The sequence below is a fragment of the Amblyomma maculatum genome, chromosome 3 (genome assembly GCF_055883805.1).
Source record: "Amblyomma maculatum isolate TAMU_Amacu chromosome 3, ASM5588380v1, whole genome shotgun sequence".
NCBI lineage: Eukaryota > Metazoa > Arthropoda > Arachnida > Ixodida > Ixodidae > Amblyomma > Amblyomma maculatum.
Genome location: NC_139346.1, coordinates 156,179,615 through 156,199,440, shown reverse-complemented (window position 1 = coordinate 156,199,440; position 19,826 = coordinate 156,179,615). Strand labels below are relative to the sequence as shown.

Genomic DNA, 19,826 nt, shown 5'->3' with positions numbered 1-19,826 from the left:
CACGGTCAGCACTGATCCTACCTCTTGCAAGATCACGCAACAAACAAGAGTAGCAAACGAACACCAACAGAAAAGAAAACGCAGAGGAAATATGCAGAAACATTTCAAAACATTTCATTGTTCTCTTGTTCCTTAAAGAAAAACTATACACAGTACTGATTGCTAGGCTTTCTAGACCACAGCCAGAGGAAGGGCTGTGTCACTGAAGTGCCAAAGAAAAGTACAAATAAGAGGATGAGAGAGTCATGATTTTTTTTAGAAGAAATATTGATAAAAGCACACTCAGAGGCTTAACTATGCACCAGTGCACTGAAAGGGAAAGCATTTATGCATACACAATCAGTCATCTCGTGGAAGCAATACATTGTTTTTGAACACTGCAAAGAATAAGCATAAGGAAAAACAATAAGATGCTGAAGCACATTACACATGCATAGTTCACAGTTCCCCAATAAACTGACTAAATTCTAAAGGCTGCTCACCTTTGCCTGAACAGCGTACGATGCCAGGAGGACAGAGGCTTCAGGAGGACAGTACACGTGCATACTCAAGATTGCCTGCTTGACCTGAGAAAAAAATAAAGTACACATAAGCAAGGACACTTGTCAGCCACACACCTTGGCTACAAGGTAAAAACAGGGTGTTCCCTATGGCTATTCAGAAGCAATAAACAAACTATCAGGAATTGAGAGCTATTCTCATGAAGCTCCTGCAAAGTATGTCAGGGCCGGCTCAGGATATGCCCCTACCTTATCTGAAGTGATCACACGTCCTCGATTACACCAGCACATTTCCACTTCAGCTTATGAGGTAAAGGCAGCAAATACAAACACTAGCATGGGAGTAAACACACCTGCAGAAAGAAAAGGTGCTGAGTGATTTCTTGTATGAGCTCCTCAGAGACATCCTCTGGATAAAACTTGGCCAGAAACAGCAGGCTCAAGGGACTTTTTTTGGGCACGTCTTGGTCTTGAACCTGAAGAGGATCGGTGTGTCGTGGTTATGACAAGCACTTCATGAAAGAACAATTAAAGAGCCATGAACATGGCGTGTAAAACTGTTCCTCTGCTATAAGCTAAATACAGAAGTAGTATACAGTTAGCTCATACAAGCTAGTGGGCACAAACGTCACTAAAAAGCAGAATTTTTCTGGGGCCTACAAGTGAACACCGCAGTCTGCACCTGTCTGCATGACGAGTGCAGTGCACCAGCTGACCTTAAGTAAGATGATTGCCAAGGTCATGGTGGAATCCAGATTTACTGTGGCTTAAATGCTACATAAATATCAGTTCACAGCAGTACATTAAACAGACAATGGTACGAGAATGAGAGGCTTGTTATGGCAGACAAGCCCAACAGCCACAATACCAAGCAAAACATAGTATAATTTTCTATTTCCTTTTTTTTTCACTTGTGGTGATCAATGGAAAATCAGTAGTGTAGCTGTTTAATGGCTGAGATGTCTCAAAGACACCTGATTAGAAAGTAGAAGAACAAATATCAAAGTCATGACCTCAATATATCCCATATGGTGCTTTATCAACTGAGCTAGAGGCAGCTGTGTTATCAGTTACTTTATGATGAGGTATTTGTTTTGCATGTACCTTAACTGAGTGTGCTAACCAGTGCACTGTCATCCATGGCGACGGATATGGAATCTCCTGTATTATTTTGTACATAAAGTAACACAAAGTGTTTTATCTATAAGTAGTAAGAATTTACTATGTTCTAAAGCACGCCATGATTCATACTCAAAAGCCTGGTGCAACAAGTGACAACTACAGTATTCCCAAGCAAAATTTTTTTCTTTTAGACAAAAAAGAAAAGCAAAACCAGTGACAATGAGAGTGATGAGGGTGGAGGCAACATTCTAGCAGAAATAAACATGGAATGGAACACACTAGTTTAGTGACAAAATACTAAACATAATTAACCAAAGAATGAGAATGACTCTTCATCCTCATCAGCCGTACTATACCCACTGCAGTGCAGGGCGAAGGCCTCTCCCATATTATTCCAAATAACTCAGTCCTATGCTTTTTAAAACTTCCCTGCAAACTTTTTAATCTCATCATCCCACTTAACTTTCTGCCACCCCTGCTGCGCTTTTCTTCCTTTGAAATCAAATTGTTAACCTAAGCGACCAGCCTCTCTTCGCACTACATGCCCTGCCCGTGCACATTTCTTCTTGGTTGCCATTAAAATGTCTAACTCGAGTTCCTTCTCTGACCCACTTGAACTGCCCAACCTAAGGACTGTTTTTGTAGCTCTGTATTTATTGTGGAACAGAGAAGTCAAGAGTTTAAAAGGATTGTTCAATGCTAGTTACAAAAAGAAAACAATAATATTACACAAGATGTGATATAGAACAACCAAAATGAGAGAAGTAGGAGTAACTTAAGATTATAATATGGCAAAATCAGTAGTTGCATATTGATTGCTTATGCACAATAAATGCTAACACACGACAACGAAGTTACATAATGAGTAGTAGCCCCGGTGGCTCTGTGGTTAAGGCACTAGACTGCTGATACCGGAGATGCGAGTTCAATCCGTGGCAGCTGCTTTTTGATGGAAGCGAAAAGCAAAGCACCAGTATACCGTGTGTTGTCAGTGTATGCTAAAGAAGCTCAGGTGGCCAAAATTTTTGGAGCTCTCCACTATGGTGTCCTTCATAGCCCAAGTTGCCTTGGGACTTTACAGCCCATAAACCCAACTAATCATAATTAGAAGCTTCCTTTCTCGAAAAACTCAGTACTACTAATGTATAAGTTCATTGAAGAACAGTCGTTTTTTTATTTTCTGCCCTGTTTTTCATATCACTCACATCACAGATCTAGCTTTCTAACCACTGATATACTACCTTCTTGAGGAACAGCACAAAAAGAAAAAAGGACTAAGGAGAGGGAAGGAGACAAGGGGGTCTTTCTTTTCGTTGGTCCTTTGTCTCTGCTTGCATTGTTCCTCAAAATGAACTACTTCCAACTCGCACAATACAGCATATAAACCTGATATACTTGTTTCAAGTAGTAACCTCTAAATCTGCCACCCTAACAAGCCTGCTAGTTAGTGTTTCAGATTAACCGCCACAAAACACAGTGGTGACTTAATTGATTTGGTGGCCCAAAGACCAAAAGGATAATGTGATATCCATAAAACAGGCAGATAACCTCAAAAAGACTAACATGATGTTCATAATTCAAGCAGATAATCTCTTCAAGAAGCTTTGCAATTGTTGTAATACACACTGGTTAAACAGTTATTATAAAACCTGGTTAAATATCAAAAGAAAAAGCACAACAGGGGCTGTTAAAGCTCTTCAGCTTAAGGTGTGTGTTGTTTGCTGCCTTCAGGAAGACAGGAGGTCCTCACAGTTCACTTCAAGACATTGTTTATCTGCGTGGAAACCAGTCACGCAGAAAGGAGGTTTCACACCTTTTTAAATTTCCTCCAGGACTTGGATCTGGACTCCAGATGGTGACAGCAGGAGGTGACTATTGTACTTTAACATTTACCTGTTGCTACCATGCAGCAATTGCAAGCAGCATCCACAAGGTTAATCACACAGGCTGTAACTTGCAACATCAACCTGGTATGTCCAATGTGATATTGTTTAATTACTACCGTCGGTTACTCCACACTCATGCAACGAAGCAGCAAAAACTGTTGGCAAAGCTACAACTAAACTTAAATGTTCATTTTCTTCAATTACCTTACAAGCAAAACTGAGAAAATATTAATGTGCTAATTTGGCAAAAAAAAAAAAAAAAAAAAATCCACCCAAGATATAAAGAGTAGCAGCATTTATCACGCACATACAATCTCTGCACCTTTCCTCACTGCATTTTAAACCACCTTTACGGCCCTTTATCGACAAATGAAGAAGCTATCAGCTGTAATCTGTCACATTTAGTGCAGTTCATGGGGCAAAAGTGCTACTTGGGTGTAGAGAGAAAAGCAAGATCTGTTGTTAATGGTGTTTTGCAATATTAGTTTTGCCTTTCCCGCAGCGAGCAGTACGACAAACTCGAGGGGACTAACATGCAGGATACAAAGTGTACATAAGTTTTAAACTGTGCATGTGGGACAACACACTGTTGTGAAATGGTGTTTGCAAATGCTGCTGATATGACAATGCACGTTTGAAAACATCTTTCACTTTGTTTCACAACACCAGAATAAAAGGTCAATGAATTTATGACTGAGCTAATGACAGAGCTTTACTGCAGCCAGAACTGGTAGGTGCAGCAGATATGGCAAACTGTACAATACTTTTTATACATACCTATCAATACTTTATACTCTTGCTTAAAATGTCCAGCTGTCACCATGCAAAGTATCTGACACCCTTTCGGGAGAGCGTATAAAAACAACAAAATGGCAAAGATCGTTGATCACTCGAGGCTTCCCATGTAAGGTGCCGCACAGGCCACTCCTTGAGCTTTCTCAGCTTCATCTAGTCACAAAAGGGTCACGTATACATACCATATATCAAATAAAAGTTCAATACAAAGCCCTCGTTCATCTCACCTGCGCTTACAGCCAGCAAGTACGCACCTTCAGGAATACGGCAGAGCAATATGACAGCCGCTTCGACATGTCAAACGAACCATAGAAAAATCGCGGGAGTAGCGTTCAGCCCGTTTCAGCTGTTTCCGCGGTGCGGGACTGGCATGTGCACTGTTAAACGCTGCTTCTGACAAGAGAGCAATCAAGCACGGTCTTGTTACCTTTTTGTCAAGTTTCAGCCAAGCGACGAATCCTTTTGAGTCGATGTACTGAAGACCGAAGTACCAGCTTTCCCTCAAGCCGATGGTCCGACAGACGAGGTCAAAAAGCTCTTGACCTGTGACTTTTGGCTACAATACAAGAAAACAAGATAAAAAAAAACTCGCGCGATGAGCTCCTTAGTACTGCGTACGCTCGAACATAAGTAACAATGAAGTATTCCTAGGCGTCGCCGGCACGTGGCAACGTCGAAACGTCACAAAATTTGAATTGACCTTTTAAACAGTGACCTGTGCTGAGTCATAAGCTGAACAAAGGAATAAAATGATGCAGCCAAAAAGCGCTTACCTCAAGATCAAATTCCAGTTCGGCATCCATCGTCGACACCCGAACTGGGACAACTTTGCCCGGCTTCCGATTCTTTCTGAACGGCATGATGAGCCCCGTCAGCGACCGCTTTCAGCCGCTATCATAAGCTTGGCAATGAAACTGGGATCATCTTCAGCCGAGCTCTAGTTTAATAATTACTAGGTCAGGAAACGGCGAACACCCGCCGTCCCTCGCATAGCGCTAGCGGATGACGTTCACTCCAGCAAGAACGGATAGCCCGATGCGTATCTTTGGCCGCCAGAACACATCGTGACAACCGCAACGAATCTCACGGAACGGCACCCGCAAACATTTGGGTGGTCTTCGTGCACCTGTGGAGCAGTTTTCTCGGGCCAACAAACTTCGTCGGCAGAAAAGAGCACTAAATAACCCTTCTGCCCGGAATCTGGACGGATCATGGGACGGAGTACGAGAGAAGGGACGGATACTGCGCACGTAGTTGCCGAGCGAGCGAAGCGCACAGTGCAAAAAATCGCTAGGCGTGGGAGATACTCCCTCCAGTTATATCTCAGCCAATCTTGCACTTTGCGCTTCACTTAACGGTTCTTTTTGAAAAAATAAAGATATATGCTGGAACAAACATCCTTTGTACTACATTCTAGTATTAGAAAGAAACAAGGGCATGAGCGAAACGACTTTTTAGCTGTTTGGGAAAACCGCAAAAAGTACCAGTGGCGACGGTAGCGCCTTCGAACCGAAACTAGCGGAACCAGCGATAGCAGCGCATTTGGCGCGCTTCTAGCGTTCTGGCAAATGGCCTTGGTCCTGTTTGAGCACGCTCTTTAATAACACAGACCATCCGCGCGCTTGTTTCACGCTTCTGTTTATTACTCATTTAAGAGGTTTCCGACAACTGCTGCTGAAAAGGAGCTATGGAAAACCGCTTGACAGCCGGAGCGGTTGAGGTGAGGCACTGAAGCATCTTCAAGCGGAGCAGATTGTCTTTTTGTCTTTTGCGAATCGCGCTGATCTTGTCCTCTCTCTTCTCTCGATTTTTCAGCGTATTCTAAACAATCAGCAAGTTGACAAGCCCGTGTTGCAGGTTTTGGTTAGTACCTGCTCGATTTGTATTGTCTTTTCTTTGTGCGCCTGCTGCAGTTATTTGTCGTGCTCGCTTTATAACGCTGCTGGCTGACCAGCCACATTCGATAATTTCCTGTTATTTGCAGAATTTCAAGCCTATAACCAGTAACACAGCTGACAGGTACAGACTTCTGCTATCTGATGGAGTGCAATGCCACACATGTAAGCTGCACTGAATTTTCAAGTCTGCCTCGTTTATTTTATTTTATTTTATTTTATTTTATTTTTCATTTTATTTTATTTTTCATTTTATTTTATTTTTTTTTGTTCGTAAGCGTTGCACATGGCTTCTGCAAGTTATCGGCTCTGGGCTTGTTTGCAGATGCCATGCTTGGTACCCAGCTCAACGGCATGATCACCAACAACGAGATTGACAAATTTGCCGTGGTGCAGTTGGACAAGTATATGTGCAACGTTGTGAGCCCTGACAAGTAAATATTGGCGTTTACATGGATTGTTTTGTAATTGGCGCAGTTCTAGATCCATGTAACTGAAAATTTCTGATGTCGAAGTGTGGAGAAAGGGCAAACGCAAGAATTCAAAGCAAATATGCCATATTATGATGCATTGTGTCTCGTCAGTTGTATTGATCGTCTACGTTTTGTTAATTCCCTGCTACTAGAAGATCAAATCAGTCGATATTGTCGACCATAAACTCTGAGTGCTCATTGGAGGGTCGAATTCTAAAGTTAAAGCCCAGCTACTTTGGCCATCTGATGAGAAGAGAGGAGTTGCTGGAGAAAGATTTGATGTTGGGAAAGGCTGAGGGTAGGCAGCGAACGCGGTGGTTAGATGACATCCTCGAGGCGCTGCAGATGAAGTTATGTGATGTTAGGAAGATAGTGAGAGACCAGAAAGCGTGGCGTGACATGGTCCATAGGGTCACGAAGAATCGGACACGACTGAACTGAGCTGAACTAGAACATAAGCACGGTAACATCATAAGTGAAACTGACCATGGGATTCGTTGAGTCATTTAACATCCTCCACTCCCTAAAATGAACCTGCTAGCATGCCTTCTGTGCTTTTTATCAGGTAAAAAAACTTTACTGCCTGTTGGTCAGACTTTGACTGGTGATGTTTCTTTTGATTAGACCCTTCCTTACTTTTCAGTCTTGCTTCCTTTTCAGTATATATTTATTTGCACTGTCGGCTACTTCAGCAGGCTGTTTGTGGAGTGAAAATAGGTAGTTGTAAGTTAGCACTTTGTGTGCACATCATCATTCTATATGTTGGCTGGTCTGTGGTTTTTAATTAGTTGAATGCTATAGCAGTTTAAGCGCTGAAGAGAATTTGGTTTGTTAAACTGCTTTGTTTGTTGTCTACTCTTGTTTTAATATGCCCCATCTTTTCAGGAAAGTCCTAATTGTATTGGACTTGACCGTAATAGCCAAGGGCTCCGCGGTGGGCTGCAGGCTGGGTAACCCTGTGATACCAAATTCCACCGGTGGTGCACCGTCTGCTGGGTCTGCAGGTGAGCACAGCACCAAGCTTTATGCTTGTGTGCTTTGTGTCTTTAAACAGACGACTAAAATGACTAGTCTCAAAGCAAATGGATTGTTTTGCTCTTTCAAGCTATGTCAACCATTGTAAATGCAAAATATATTTATTATTGCTAAATGGATTTAAAGATGAATTGGATTGGATTGAAAAACTTCTATTTTTGGCTTAACATGTTGGTGAGTCCTTGGCTTGCTAGATGGAACATTTTTTTCCTCGTCACTAAGTCAAACTCATGACGTCAGTAATGAAAAGGAGTTCATAATTCCTGTAAGGAAGTTGATGACGATGTAATTTAGCTTCAGATATCTGCAATCAAGAGAAGAAAAAAGTTCACTTCATTCATTCTTGTCTGCTTGTGCTAGCGGTGAATGGGGCCAGTCCCAGCATTTTGACTGTTGTCCCTTTCTAGCTAATAAAATCATTGTTTCTCATGCAAATAGTGGTGAGGTTGTCACCTTCTCATGCAGTACTACTTGTTTTTCTGTCTAGTTAAATGCTTCATTTCATGTCGATTCACTATTGCAAAATTAGCTGCTGCAGCTGTATAGTGCAGTAAAAAGAGTGGCTTTTTCTTTTACTTTAGTTTTTATTATGGCACTGTTCATTAGACTGATGCTGGTGGAGGCTTGCATTTGAATTGCCTTTGAAGAGAGGAACTAACCATTACTTCTTAACCCTTTCACTACCACTCCCAAGATAACTCATGAGACCCCACATGTACACCCCCTGCCATTGCAGAGTATAGTCGTGTTGCCATATTAACTCACTTCTTACCACTCCCTATACTACTTGTTTGAAAAGAAATGTTACAGGCATCTCGCGTCGTCTGTATAGAGTATACATGTTAGGTAAATTTCAGGCAGCTCTAGAGCAGGTGTTTCTAAATCCGCATCATAATTATCATTATGACCGCCTCTTTTTGTTCTGGTATCAGCAGCACAGCCATGGTCTAGAGCACTGTGGCTGGGGCTAGTTATCGTGCTAGGTGCGTTCGTGCATTGACGGATGAATACATCCAGGAATGGTTCGTGACTTTTGGCTCATATGTAAGTGACAACGATGAGGCAGCTCAGCTAAATCACTGGTTGATCTGAAGATGGGGAGGAATATCCCCTGCTACCTAGGAATGCAAGAAAAAAGATGAAACCTGACACGCGGAATAAATAACGTTTATATGCCCTGCAGAGAGAGTCATAGTGCATTACTAGGATAAAATTTGAACGGAACTAAAATCCAGAAAATGAGCACGAACAGCATGAGAAAAAAAAACTAACAAAAATTTGCAAGGAGTGAGGAGCTGGCAGAAATAAACTCTACACTAAAAGAGGGAATGGGTCCACATCTAAGATGCTACAGATGTAGGCCATAATAATGCGTTCTTATATTGTCTTTTGGTACTTTCTGGTTGTTGGTTCTTTCAAGTCGTGATTCTAATTTTATCAACATTTATTTCTATGTGAAACACTGACACTGCAAGCTTTGAGCAGTTTATACGAGAGCAGTCTGTAAAATTGCCGAGCTTCCGAGCCACTGAAAATATTGTTACTTAGCTGTATTCGCTGTTCGTGATGAGGATGAAGAAGTGCAACAGACTCCGAGAAGACGACGACGCTGAGTGTTGTGAAATCGGTGCCCTCATCAACGTTAGTTGTGCGGACAGCTTTGGGACTGTAAATCTTCCACGTAACATCTCTTGGTGGAGGTTAATCTATTCGATCCCCTGTCACAAGCTGGATCTCCGCAGCGGCCGCCACATCGGAACCACCACGATGACTACCGACGCCTCTACCTCTACAGCCGCCGCCCCTGCTGTTGTAATGGCCCAGCCCCGTGACCCCGGAACCTTCTGCGGGACCGACGACGTCGACGTGGACGACTGGCTAGCCCTATACGAGCGCGTGAGCAAGCACAACAGGTGGGATGCCACACTCATGCTCGCGAATGTAATATTTTACTTGGCTGGGACCGCGCAGGTGTGGTTTGAAACCCACGAAGACGAGCTAACATCTTGGGATATTTGCAAACAAAAGCTGCACGACTTATTCGGAAAGCCTATTGGCCGCCACATTGCCGCCAAAAAAGCGCTCGCCTCTCGGGCCCAAACGTCTACGGAGTCATATCTCACTTACATCCAAGACGTCCTGTCTCTATGCCGCAAAGTCGACCAAGGCATGCCTGAGGAGGATAAAGTCGGCCATATAGTAAAAGGCATTGCCGACGATGCCTTCAACCTCCTGTTGTGCAGGGATTGCTCCACAGTGGACTCTGTGCTGCAGGTGTGCCGACGTTTCGAGCAGGCGAAACAGAGGCGCATATATCACCGTTTCGACCGGCTGCCGAACACGGCTGCTAGCTCCTCCTGTATCGATATCCCGACTCCTCGACCGCCTGTGAACGACAGCACTTTGACACGCATCGTCCGCCAAGAGCTTGAGGCAATGACTCCCGCGGCCTCGCTGTCGCATACACCCGACAACACCCTGGCTACCATATCACTTATTAAGGCTGTTGTTCGCCAAGAGGTTGCGAATATGGGCCTCCCTTCTACCAGCACCACCGACACCACGGATTCAGGACCTGCCCCTCCAGTAATTGCTGCCACCTCAACCAACGCCGGTTTCTCGCCCCGATATCGTTACTGCAACCCAAATGAATGGCGTACCCACGACAATCGCCCCATCTGTTTTACTTGTTCTCGCGTTGGCCACATTTCCCGCCACTGCCGTAGTCGCTGGTACACGCCATTTCGTCAGTACACCTACGTTGACCGCAGCGGAGACTATGCCCCTCGCTATTCCCCACCTCGCCCCGACCAGACCCGTTCCACTGTCCGTCCTGCCAACCGTTCACCATCCCCGCAAGCACGACGTTCGCGTTCTCCTCATCCTCGCCGCAGTTCGCCAACGTCCTACTCTGGCCACTTACCGGAAAACTAGCCAATGCAGCTCCCGGAGGTGACGCTGCATTTATGACCCGGACTGAAAAGCCTCTGTTGACCCCTGCCCTACAAAATAACCGTATCGACGTCCTTGTGGATGGAGTTCCCGTTTCTGCTCTAATTGATACAGGCGCCCAACTGTCCGTTCTAAGCTCCTCATTTCGTCGTCGCCTCAAGAAAGTCCTTACGCCAGCCGTCTCGTCCACAGTTCGCGTCGCCAATGGCAGCCCTGCTGCCGTGGTTGGCATGTGTACGGCGCGAGTTACAATTGCTGACCGTCATGCCCCAGTGTTGTTCACCGTCCTACATGAATGCCCCCACGACGTTATCCTTGGCATTGATTTCTTAACAGCCCACTCTGCCCTTATCGACTGCTCTAGTGGCCTACTTCGCTTGGACCTCCCGCTCTGCTCTGAAGACCCCTCCTGCTCACCCCGACTTCGATCAGCACAGTTTAGCCGCCTTCCTCCAGAAACTGCCGTTTACATCCCTATGTCGCCATTCCCACCCGTCCCAGATGGCGACTATCTCGCTTGTCCTATTACTGATGTCATGCTGCAGCGGCACGTCATCCTTCCTCATCTAATTGTGCACATCTCCCAAAACCGCACCACTCTCCCAGTCCTCAACTTCAGCTTTTCAACTCAAGTTCTGCCCGAGGGAATTTCATTAGCTTCGCTGTCCCCGATGACCGATTGTGCCATTTCAGCTCTGTCTACAGATCATACAACTGCCGTCCCTGCCAACACCCCCTCGTCGTCCACATCGCGCCCTGATCCGCTTGACAGCATGATATCAGCTGATCTGCAACCTGAATTCGCCGCTGATTTACACAAGCTTTTGTTTACCTACAGTGACCTTTTTGACTTCGGCACCCGCCCATTGGGTCAAACGACAGTTGTAACCCACCGCATTGACACCGGGGACGCCAGTCCGATCCACAGGCGGCCCTATCGTGTTTCGCTTGCCGAGCGACGCGTCATTCAAACGGAGGTCGAAAAGATGTTAACGAACGACATAATCGAGCCTTCCAGTAGCCCCTGGGCATCCCCTGTCGTGCTGGTCAAGAAGAAGGATAACAGTTGGAGATTCTGCGTTGACTACCGTCATTTGAATAAGATAACCAAAAAAGATGTATATCCTCTTCCGCGCATCGACGACGCGCTTGATAGTTTGCACGGAGCCAGCTACTTTTCATCCATCGACCTTCGTTCCGGCTACTGGCAGATTTCTGTCGACGAGAGAGACCGTGAAAAGACAGCGTTCATCACCCCTGACGGCCTCTATCAATTTAAAGTCATGCCTTTTGGCCTATGTAACGCCCCTGCAACTTTCGAATGGATGATGGACTCATTGCTGCGCGGCTTCAAGTGGACGACTTGTCTTTGTTACTTAGACGACGTCATTGTTTTCTCGTCCACTTTTGACAGCCACCTCTCTCGCCTTTCTACCATTCTCGAGCTATTCCGCCGCGCCGGCCTTCAACTCAACTCAAAGAAATGCAGTTTCGGCCATCGGGAAATCAAAGTGCTTGGTCACTTGGTTAATGCTTCCGGTGTTCAGCCTGACCCTGACAAGATACATGCCGTCACAGATTTTCCCACTCCGCGTTCATCCAGCGATGTCCGAAGCTTTATTGGCCTATGTTCCTATTTCCGACGATTCGTCCCGAACTTCGCAGTCCTTGCTCGTCCGCTCACCCAACTCCTCAAGAAAGACGTTTCATTCTATTGGGGGCCTGAACAAGTTGCAGCTTTCTCAAAGCTTATTGCTGCTCTTACTACTCCACCAGTCTTGGCCCACTTCAACCCTTTCGCCAATACTGAACTCCGTACCGACGCAAGTGGCCATGGAATAGGAGCTATTCTCGCTCAGCAACAACACGGCCGTACAAGGGTGATTGCGTATGCCAGCCGCCTCCTGTCAACGCCCGAACAAAATTATTCTATTACAGAGCGAGAGTGCCTGGCGCTTGTCTGGGCTATTACGAAATTCCGCCCTTATTTGTTTGGCCGCCATTTTACTGTGATAACAGACCATCATGCTTTGTGCTGGCTTTCCTCTCTCAAAGATCCTACTGGCCGTTTGGGGCGCTGGGCGCTACGATTACAAGAATACACCTTTTCCGTCGTCTACAAGTCCGGCCAGCTTCACCAAGATGCCGACTGTTTGTCACGTCATCCCGTCGACTCCCCTAGTCCTACAGACTCTGACGATGATGCATATGTCTTATCTGTCTCCGCCTTTGCCAACATTGCCAAGGAACAGCACTTAGATCCTTCTCTGCATTCCATTATCCTCCGTCTTACCTCCGACCGCCCTGACCCATCTCTCGCCTTATTTGTGCTCCACCAGAACACCCTATACCGACGTAATATGCGACCAGATGGCACAGACCTTTTGCTCGTCGTTCCACAACACCTGCGTTCCACCCTCCTTGAACAGTTCCATGATGCTCCCACGGCTGGCCAATTGGGTGTCTCTCGAACATACGACAGCCTGCGCCGACGTTTCTACTGGCCGGGGCTCTACTGCTCTGTCCAGCAGTACATTGCCGCGTGTGAACTGTGTCAGCGTCGGAAGAAGCCCACAATTTTGCCTTCAGGTCATATGCAGCCAATACCCATACCAACTGACCCATTTTCCCGTATAGGCGTTGACCTCCTTGGCCCCTTTCCAGTTTCCACCTCGGGGAACAAATGGATCGCCGTCGCCACCGATTACGCTACTCGGTACGCTATTACCCGAGCCATCTCGACCAGCTGCGCCACAGACGTCGCTGACTTCCTTCTAGAAAACGTAATTCTTCATCATGGTGCTCCTCGCGAACTACTAACTGACCGTGGCCGCTGTTTCCTGTCGCGAGTGGTTGACGAAATTCTCCGTTCGTGCTCCGTCCGCCACAAATTCACCACCGCATATCACCCCCAGACCAACGGCCTCACGGAACGTCTAAACCGTACTCTCACAGACATGCTGGCCATGTATGTGTCTGACGACCATCGAGATTGGGACGTTCATCTCCCCTTTGTCACATTCGCCTACAATTCATCTGTCCATTCTACCGCTGGATACTCCCCATTTTATTTATTATTTGGCCGACACCCGTTACTACCCTTCGACACCTCTCTACCCGCGGCAGACGCCACCAGTACTTACACCAGTGATGCCGTCACCCGTGCTCATGATGCCCGCCGGTTAGCTCATGCCAGGCTCTCTGCATCCCAAGACTCTCAAAAGATCCGGTACGACAGCCGCCACCGTGATGTCCACTACACTCCTGGATCTCTCGTTTTGCTGTGGCTCCCGTGCCGTCGAGTGGGCTTGTGTGAAAAACTTTTGCCCCGTTACACTGGCCCTTACCGTGTTTTGCGCCCCGTGACCGACGTCACCTACGAAGTTGAATCTGTGGTTCCGAAGTCCACGTCCACAGCTCCAACCTCCGAAATAGTGCATGTGTCCCGTCTGAAGCCCTATCATCAACGTTCTATTTCGCTAACATAGACCGCACCGGGACTGTGCTTTTCCCGCGGGGGGGGGTAGTGTTACTTAGCTGTATTCGCTGTTCGTGATGAGGATGAAGAAGTGCAACAGACTCCGAGAAGACGACGACGCTGAGTGTTGTGAAATCAGTGCCCTCATCAACGTTAGTTGTGCGGACAGCTTTGGGACTGTAAATCTTCCACGTAACAATATGTTAAAGCTTCATATACATTGGTTGGCGTCTTTCATAGCCTGTGTCACTTTGGGATGTTAAACTTCATAAACGTAAACCTTTATATACTTTGCAGATGTTGGAGCCAACAAAACACAGTTTCAGCAAAATGGAGGCCATGATCAGTGTAAGTAGAGGAGCTTATGTTCTAAATTTTGTTCCTTCTTGGCAGTCTCTTGTAACGCAGAGATACTTTGCTGGTTGGCAGTAGTCTGTCCGCTGAATGCTCGTGACTATGTGTTTTTAAGAAATGTTGGTAAGGATAGTAGCATCTAAATATAGATTAATCTTTTTTGCAGCATCATCGATGCCATCCTATGGACGGGCAGCATATCCAGCTTCTACCAATGATGTTGTGGTTGTACCTATCGCCAGCCTCACTCCATATCAGAACAGGTGATCTCCTATCTGTTTGTCCTATCTGTTTGAAGTTTGTCCAAAAGGTTCTTTTGAAGGGTCAAGCTCATTTACGTGAGAGTTGTTTCTGCTTTTATAGTGTACTCTTTAGGCCAACACCCTTATCTAGTGCTGAGAGTTGAGCTGTTTTGTTTTGTTTGCATCATTAGCTTGTGCAAAGGGTGTCTCAGAAGCTACCCAACTCACTCGCTGCAGTATCAGGTTTCTATCAGTGGTCTGGCAAATACTTATTATTGCATAATGCCAGTGATCATTAGCAGGTAGTGTTTTGTGTGTGGGGCCAGAATATATCGTATTTTTGATAACCGATCTGGAGTATGCGCTCCTCTTTTCATGTGCGTTCTTCTAGACATAAGATGTTGAGTCTTCCATACTTGTGCCATGTAACAGGCCAAAGTTGATTGCTAAAAGCTCATATTCTGCATTTTTTTTTCTTATCTCCTGATTATTAAATCATTATTAATGCTATGAAGGCCAAAAGATTGTTCGAAGCCACATTTTCTTGACTGCATTGCAACTAAACAGGCACAGATGCCTGTATCGAGGCACACCACATGTAGTTCTCAATAAGGGCACACATGCAGCAAAGGAAGTCTGTTCTGTTGCTTCTAGCATTAACGTAACAGTGTTGAGGAGCTCGTTAGGCAGGAAAGCCAGCATCATTGCCATTTGTCATCCTACATCTGTCGTCCGGGCCGGAAATAATACGAGGGACCTGAAAAACAAAGTAGAGAGTCCAAATGTAGTCAGGATTGGAGAGGAGATTTCTGTAAGGATACTGAAATACTTCATTAAAATAAATTAGTTTTACTTAGGCAAATATTGAAGGTTGAACGCTCCCCTCATGCGAGGTGGGGCGCATAGGCCAGGAAGGCTGTTTGGTTGGAGTTGGGGTTTGCCCCTGGAAATTTTGAAAGATGGACACTTAAAGAGCAGCTGCATCACTTTTCTAGAATTTAGCGATATTCAAGGATTCAAATCTACATAGGCTGTAGGTAATGCATGCAAAGTGTTTTTGCGCTAGCATTCAAACTGATGGCGTAATCGGCGATTACACTTTGAGCTTCTCCTCACAGCACTAAAGTTCTGCGGAGAAGTTCAGTGATGACGTCACGGACGGTACTATTTATGATGTTCGTTGCCTTCGCCCACATTCTGCTGCACCTTTTCTGACGGTGCTAATCAACATTTCTAGGGCTTTGTTTTCGACAGCCTTCTTTTCATTTCTTTAAGCCAAGTGTGTCTATGCAGAAAACGTACCGGTACCGTCAGTGACGTCATCATGCGTCACCGTGCAGTGCGGTGAAGCCTGATAGCCGTGGTGATTTTAATCGCTAATTGCGCCATTGCTTCAAATGCTAGCGCCAAGATATTTCGCATGCTTTAAGTAAAGTTATAATCATTCAACCGCTCGAAACTCATCGAAATCTAAAACCGATGCACCTTTCCTTTAAGGACTGAGGGGAAGGTGTAGGGAGTGGCAGTATAAGCTGAATAATGGTCACACGGTGACGTCTTCAAAAGGAAAAAGAAAAAAAAAATTCTGCACATATCCCAATTAAAGTTTTTGAAAAGAAAATTTTTTTTTTGCACCAGGCGTGATCAGTAGGCCATGCAGAATTCAAATATAAAAAATTATGCAAAAATATTTATTTTTTTCGCGTCCACGCATGTGGACATGGCGCCTCAAAGCTGCTACAGGAATGAAAACATTTTAGCATTTTCTGCATTTTATAACTAATTATTAGGCATGAATAAATGTTTTCCTCTCAGAATACCTTGCGCTTTCAAGACTATGACACCTGCACGCAAATAAGCGTATTACGTACTGCTCTGCATGAAATAACGAAGTGCCGCGGCCACTTCAACAATTTCGGCATTAAGACACCGTGTCCACATTTGTGGACGCGAAACTTTGAAAGTCCACTGAAGCACTTTTTCAATGTCTAAGATAACGAAATCTGGCACGTAACATCTAAATTCCCTTATTGACACCTTCATTACAAGAAATGGTATTATTAGGCATCGGTTTAGAAAGAGGCATGCAATAATTAGAGCTGCTGATTCGTCCTGGCGTGAAACGCTACGACGTCCATCTTTGCTTGCTGTTTACAAAAACGTTTCGCTGTAGCAACAAGATATGGCACCATGTACTCGACAGGGCGGTTCCAAATGTTACGGGTGCCAAATTCAAAAGCAGAAATTCGCACTCCATTGAAAGATATAGGAAAATTTGGGTCACGTCCACATATGTGGACACAGCGCCTGAAGGGGATTTGACTGCACATCTTTTCTTTTTCTACCCATGGACTACTCCACACTGTTTGTTGACTTTGTTTTCGCGTCAATGCCTTGCTAGTGCTAGAGTGTGTGAGGTACCTGGTGGAGGTGGAGGTGAGTAGAGTGCATGTTGTGTTGGTATCACACCATGGCGAAAAACAGAATGTTTTGAAAACGTGTGTTACATAAGTAGGCACTGCGGTAGTGGTAGTACTGCGTAAAAACGAAAATGCAGCTTTTCGGAGACATAAACAGCTATGAAATTAAGTAAAAAAAATTAAGCGACGGCCATATTGCGGATACAGTAATCTCGTTAATTCAGCCTTCATGGAAAATATTCGAAATATTGAATTGTCTTAGAGCAAAAATGATTTGCTTCACTGCACTTTTATGTGACGAACACTGGAACATAGTTGTCTTTTCATTTGAGGGGAAAGCTAGGCGACAACGAAAATTGTTTTTATCAGGTGCTTTGTTTTTACGCACGCTGTCGGGAACGTCAAAAGAATTGCTCCAAAATGGCAGAGTTCCACTGCTTCCTTTTGTGCAGTGCGATGCAGTTGCAATGGTACCTCGTCACGAACTGCCTCGTTGCGTTCTGAAGATGCTTCGTCACATGGGCTGTGACCGTGCGATGAAATATCTTAAACCTGAATGGCTCCATTGAACTTGGTATTCTTGAAGAGTAAAGGAAGCGTGTGGATGCAAAAGAGAAAAATAAGAGTAGGCGTTAGAGCGAAATGACACTGTCCCAAAATAAAACTAAAAGGGCAGTGATGCGCGCAGCAGTGTCTGAAATGGCATGACTGGTCACATCACAGTCACAAAAAGTTGTCTCCGAGTATAGCAAACTTGCTTGAAGCTCGAGAGGTGGGCGCTTGGCCTGAGGGGTGGGTGGTGAAACCACTTCCACCCACTGTGGGGAGAACCTTGGTTCTAGCATGCTATAGAAGGAGTGAATGCAATTAGGTGTGTGACATGGTAGCATGTGTTGGAGATGTGTAATGATAGTAATGTAATTATTGTTATGCAAACTAAGCATCAGGTAACTGCATGAAATGAAAGGTGGTGTTATGTTGGTGTAGCTTGGCTTTGTGATTGGTAATTGGGATTGCCCCCCCCCCCCCCACCCCCTTCCTGCAGTTCTTTATCTTTCAACTTATTGCATGTAGGGAGGCTCAAGGGCACTTTAACACCAGCCAGATAATCACACTACTTTGCAGAAATAAACTCTTAAATATTGTTGGTTGTCGGGGACGTGTTTTGTGTGTGAAAAAAAAAAAAAAAAAAAAAAAAACCTTGCTCCTCACATCTTGAAGGTGGACCATCAGAGCACGTGTCACAAACAAGTCAGGCATTCGTACGTGGAGTAACTCCAAGGGGGAAGGGAAACTGTTTTCGATGGACCTGCTGGACGAGAGTGGAGAGATACGGGCGACTGCTTTTAATGCTGAATGTGACCGTCTTTACGACATCGTTGAGGTCAACAAGGTGAGTTGAACTGCATCTTGTGAACACTCATTTCCAGACCTGTGGGGAACTGGAACTGACATGGCAGCCTCGTAGAAATGTTATTCGATAGTTGAATTTTGGACGTTAAAGGTTTTCTGGCAGAAACAGCCCATTCATTTCCTACCACAGCTTAGACTTTTACGAGATGGGGTCAGTACATATCCTTCCTCTGTTTGCTTTTTGCTTTGTATTTCACTCCGCAGTAACTTCTTATGCCTCATATACTTAAGTCTTTTCTTGTACTCTGTGCGCTTTTAGGTTCTATGAGGTGTTTTTAATAAATAGGTTTTTGCGTGTTCTCTTTCTTAAGCCAGCGCGTTTTCCTTTGAAGTCCCCTCCTTCGAATCACACATGCTAGGGCACTAGGGTCCAGGACAGTTTTCCCAAGCATTTCGCTCCATGAAAAACTAAGCACCAGACAGGCTGAAAGCTTGTACCAATGGGAAAACCAGTGGGCACCCATTATCACTTGGGGTCGAGCCTGGCACCTCCCGCATGCGAGGCCACTGCATCTTATGCATAGTCAGTGTGCCTTGGGGAGGCAGGTTCAGGTGTCTCCAAACCAGGTTATAACATCTTATGTGTGTTTCGGTACATTCTGACACTGGAAAAGCAGCTGCGAAAAAGGAATTTGTATTGCTTGTACTCAACTCGCTCAGCATTTTCACTTGGCGCATGATTGTGGAAACTGTGGTGGACGCAGTTTTAGACAGTTTCCCTTACTACTTGGCTAACTTGCTTTACCCCGAAACATTTGCAGGTGTACTACATCTCCAGAGCCGTTATCAAGAACATTCGAGCAGGCTACTCATTTTCATCTATAAAGAATGACTTCGAGATGTCATTCATTCCCGAGACCACCATCACACCTTGCGACGATGTTGTCCCAAACATTCCGACCTTGCAGTTTAACTTCGTGCCCATTTCACGCCTGCAGGAAGTGAGCAAGGACAGTGTCATTGGTGAGCTTGCTGCTTTTTCTACTGCCTCTTTGTGTACTTGACTGATAGACTGCCCACTTATATTTGCAAGCACCTTATGGTATTGATGCCTGATCATATGCATGCATTTTACAGGAGAAGCTTCAAAAAATAATTAATCCCCATTCTTGTTTTCTTTATATATCTGAAATTGAATTAGAAATAATACAAGCTTTAAATGGATGTTTATTTCTGTCCCCTTCAACTTTCTTTGTATTCACTCATTTTATGCCTGTATATCTTCCTCTGAATGCACTTGCAACATGCATTCAACTGATAT

The 19,826-nt window shown here is 45.0% G+C and overlaps 2 protein-coding genes across 2 annotated transcripts in view; one reads left to right on the top strand and one right to left on the bottom strand.

The window, feature by feature from the left end:
* Mer (ezrin/radixin/moesin family protein merlin) overlaps positions 1-5,662 on the bottom strand; it is a 52,481-nt gene extending 46,819 nt beyond the window's left edge. The window contains exons 1-4 of the mRNA XM_084598312.1: positions 5,077-5,662; positions 4,731-4,859; positions 854-976; positions 483-566 (exon numbers count right to left, since the gene is read on the bottom strand). Of these exons, the coding sequence (XP_084454438.1) occupies positions 483-566; positions 854-976; positions 4,731-4,859; positions 5,077-5,163 (423 nt within the window). The 5' untranslated portion in view covers positions 5,164-5,662. The remainder of the gene's footprint in view (positions 1-482; positions 567-853; positions 977-4,730; positions 4,860-5,076) is intronic.
* Positions 5,663-5,834: 172 nt separating this feature from the next.
* Positions 5,835-19,826, top strand: part of LOC146196565 (replication protein A 70 kDa DNA-binding subunit-like) — a 31,141-nt gene continuing 17,149 nt past the window's right edge. The window contains exons 1-9 of the mRNA XM_084598313.1: positions 5,835-6,023; positions 6,119-6,166; positions 6,288-6,363; positions 6,524-6,632; positions 7,557-7,675; positions 14,434-14,484; positions 14,657-14,753; positions 18,374-18,545; positions 19,327-19,528. Of these exons, the coding sequence (XP_084454439.1) occupies positions 5,991-6,023; positions 6,119-6,166; positions 6,288-6,363; positions 6,524-6,632; positions 7,557-7,675; positions 14,434-14,484; positions 14,657-14,753; positions 18,374-18,545; positions 19,327-19,528 (907 nt within the window). The 5' untranslated portion in view covers positions 5,835-5,990. The remainder of the gene's footprint in view (positions 6,024-6,118; positions 6,167-6,287; positions 6,364-6,523; positions 6,633-7,556; positions 7,676-14,433; positions 14,485-14,656; positions 14,754-18,373; positions 18,546-19,326; positions 19,529-19,826) is intronic.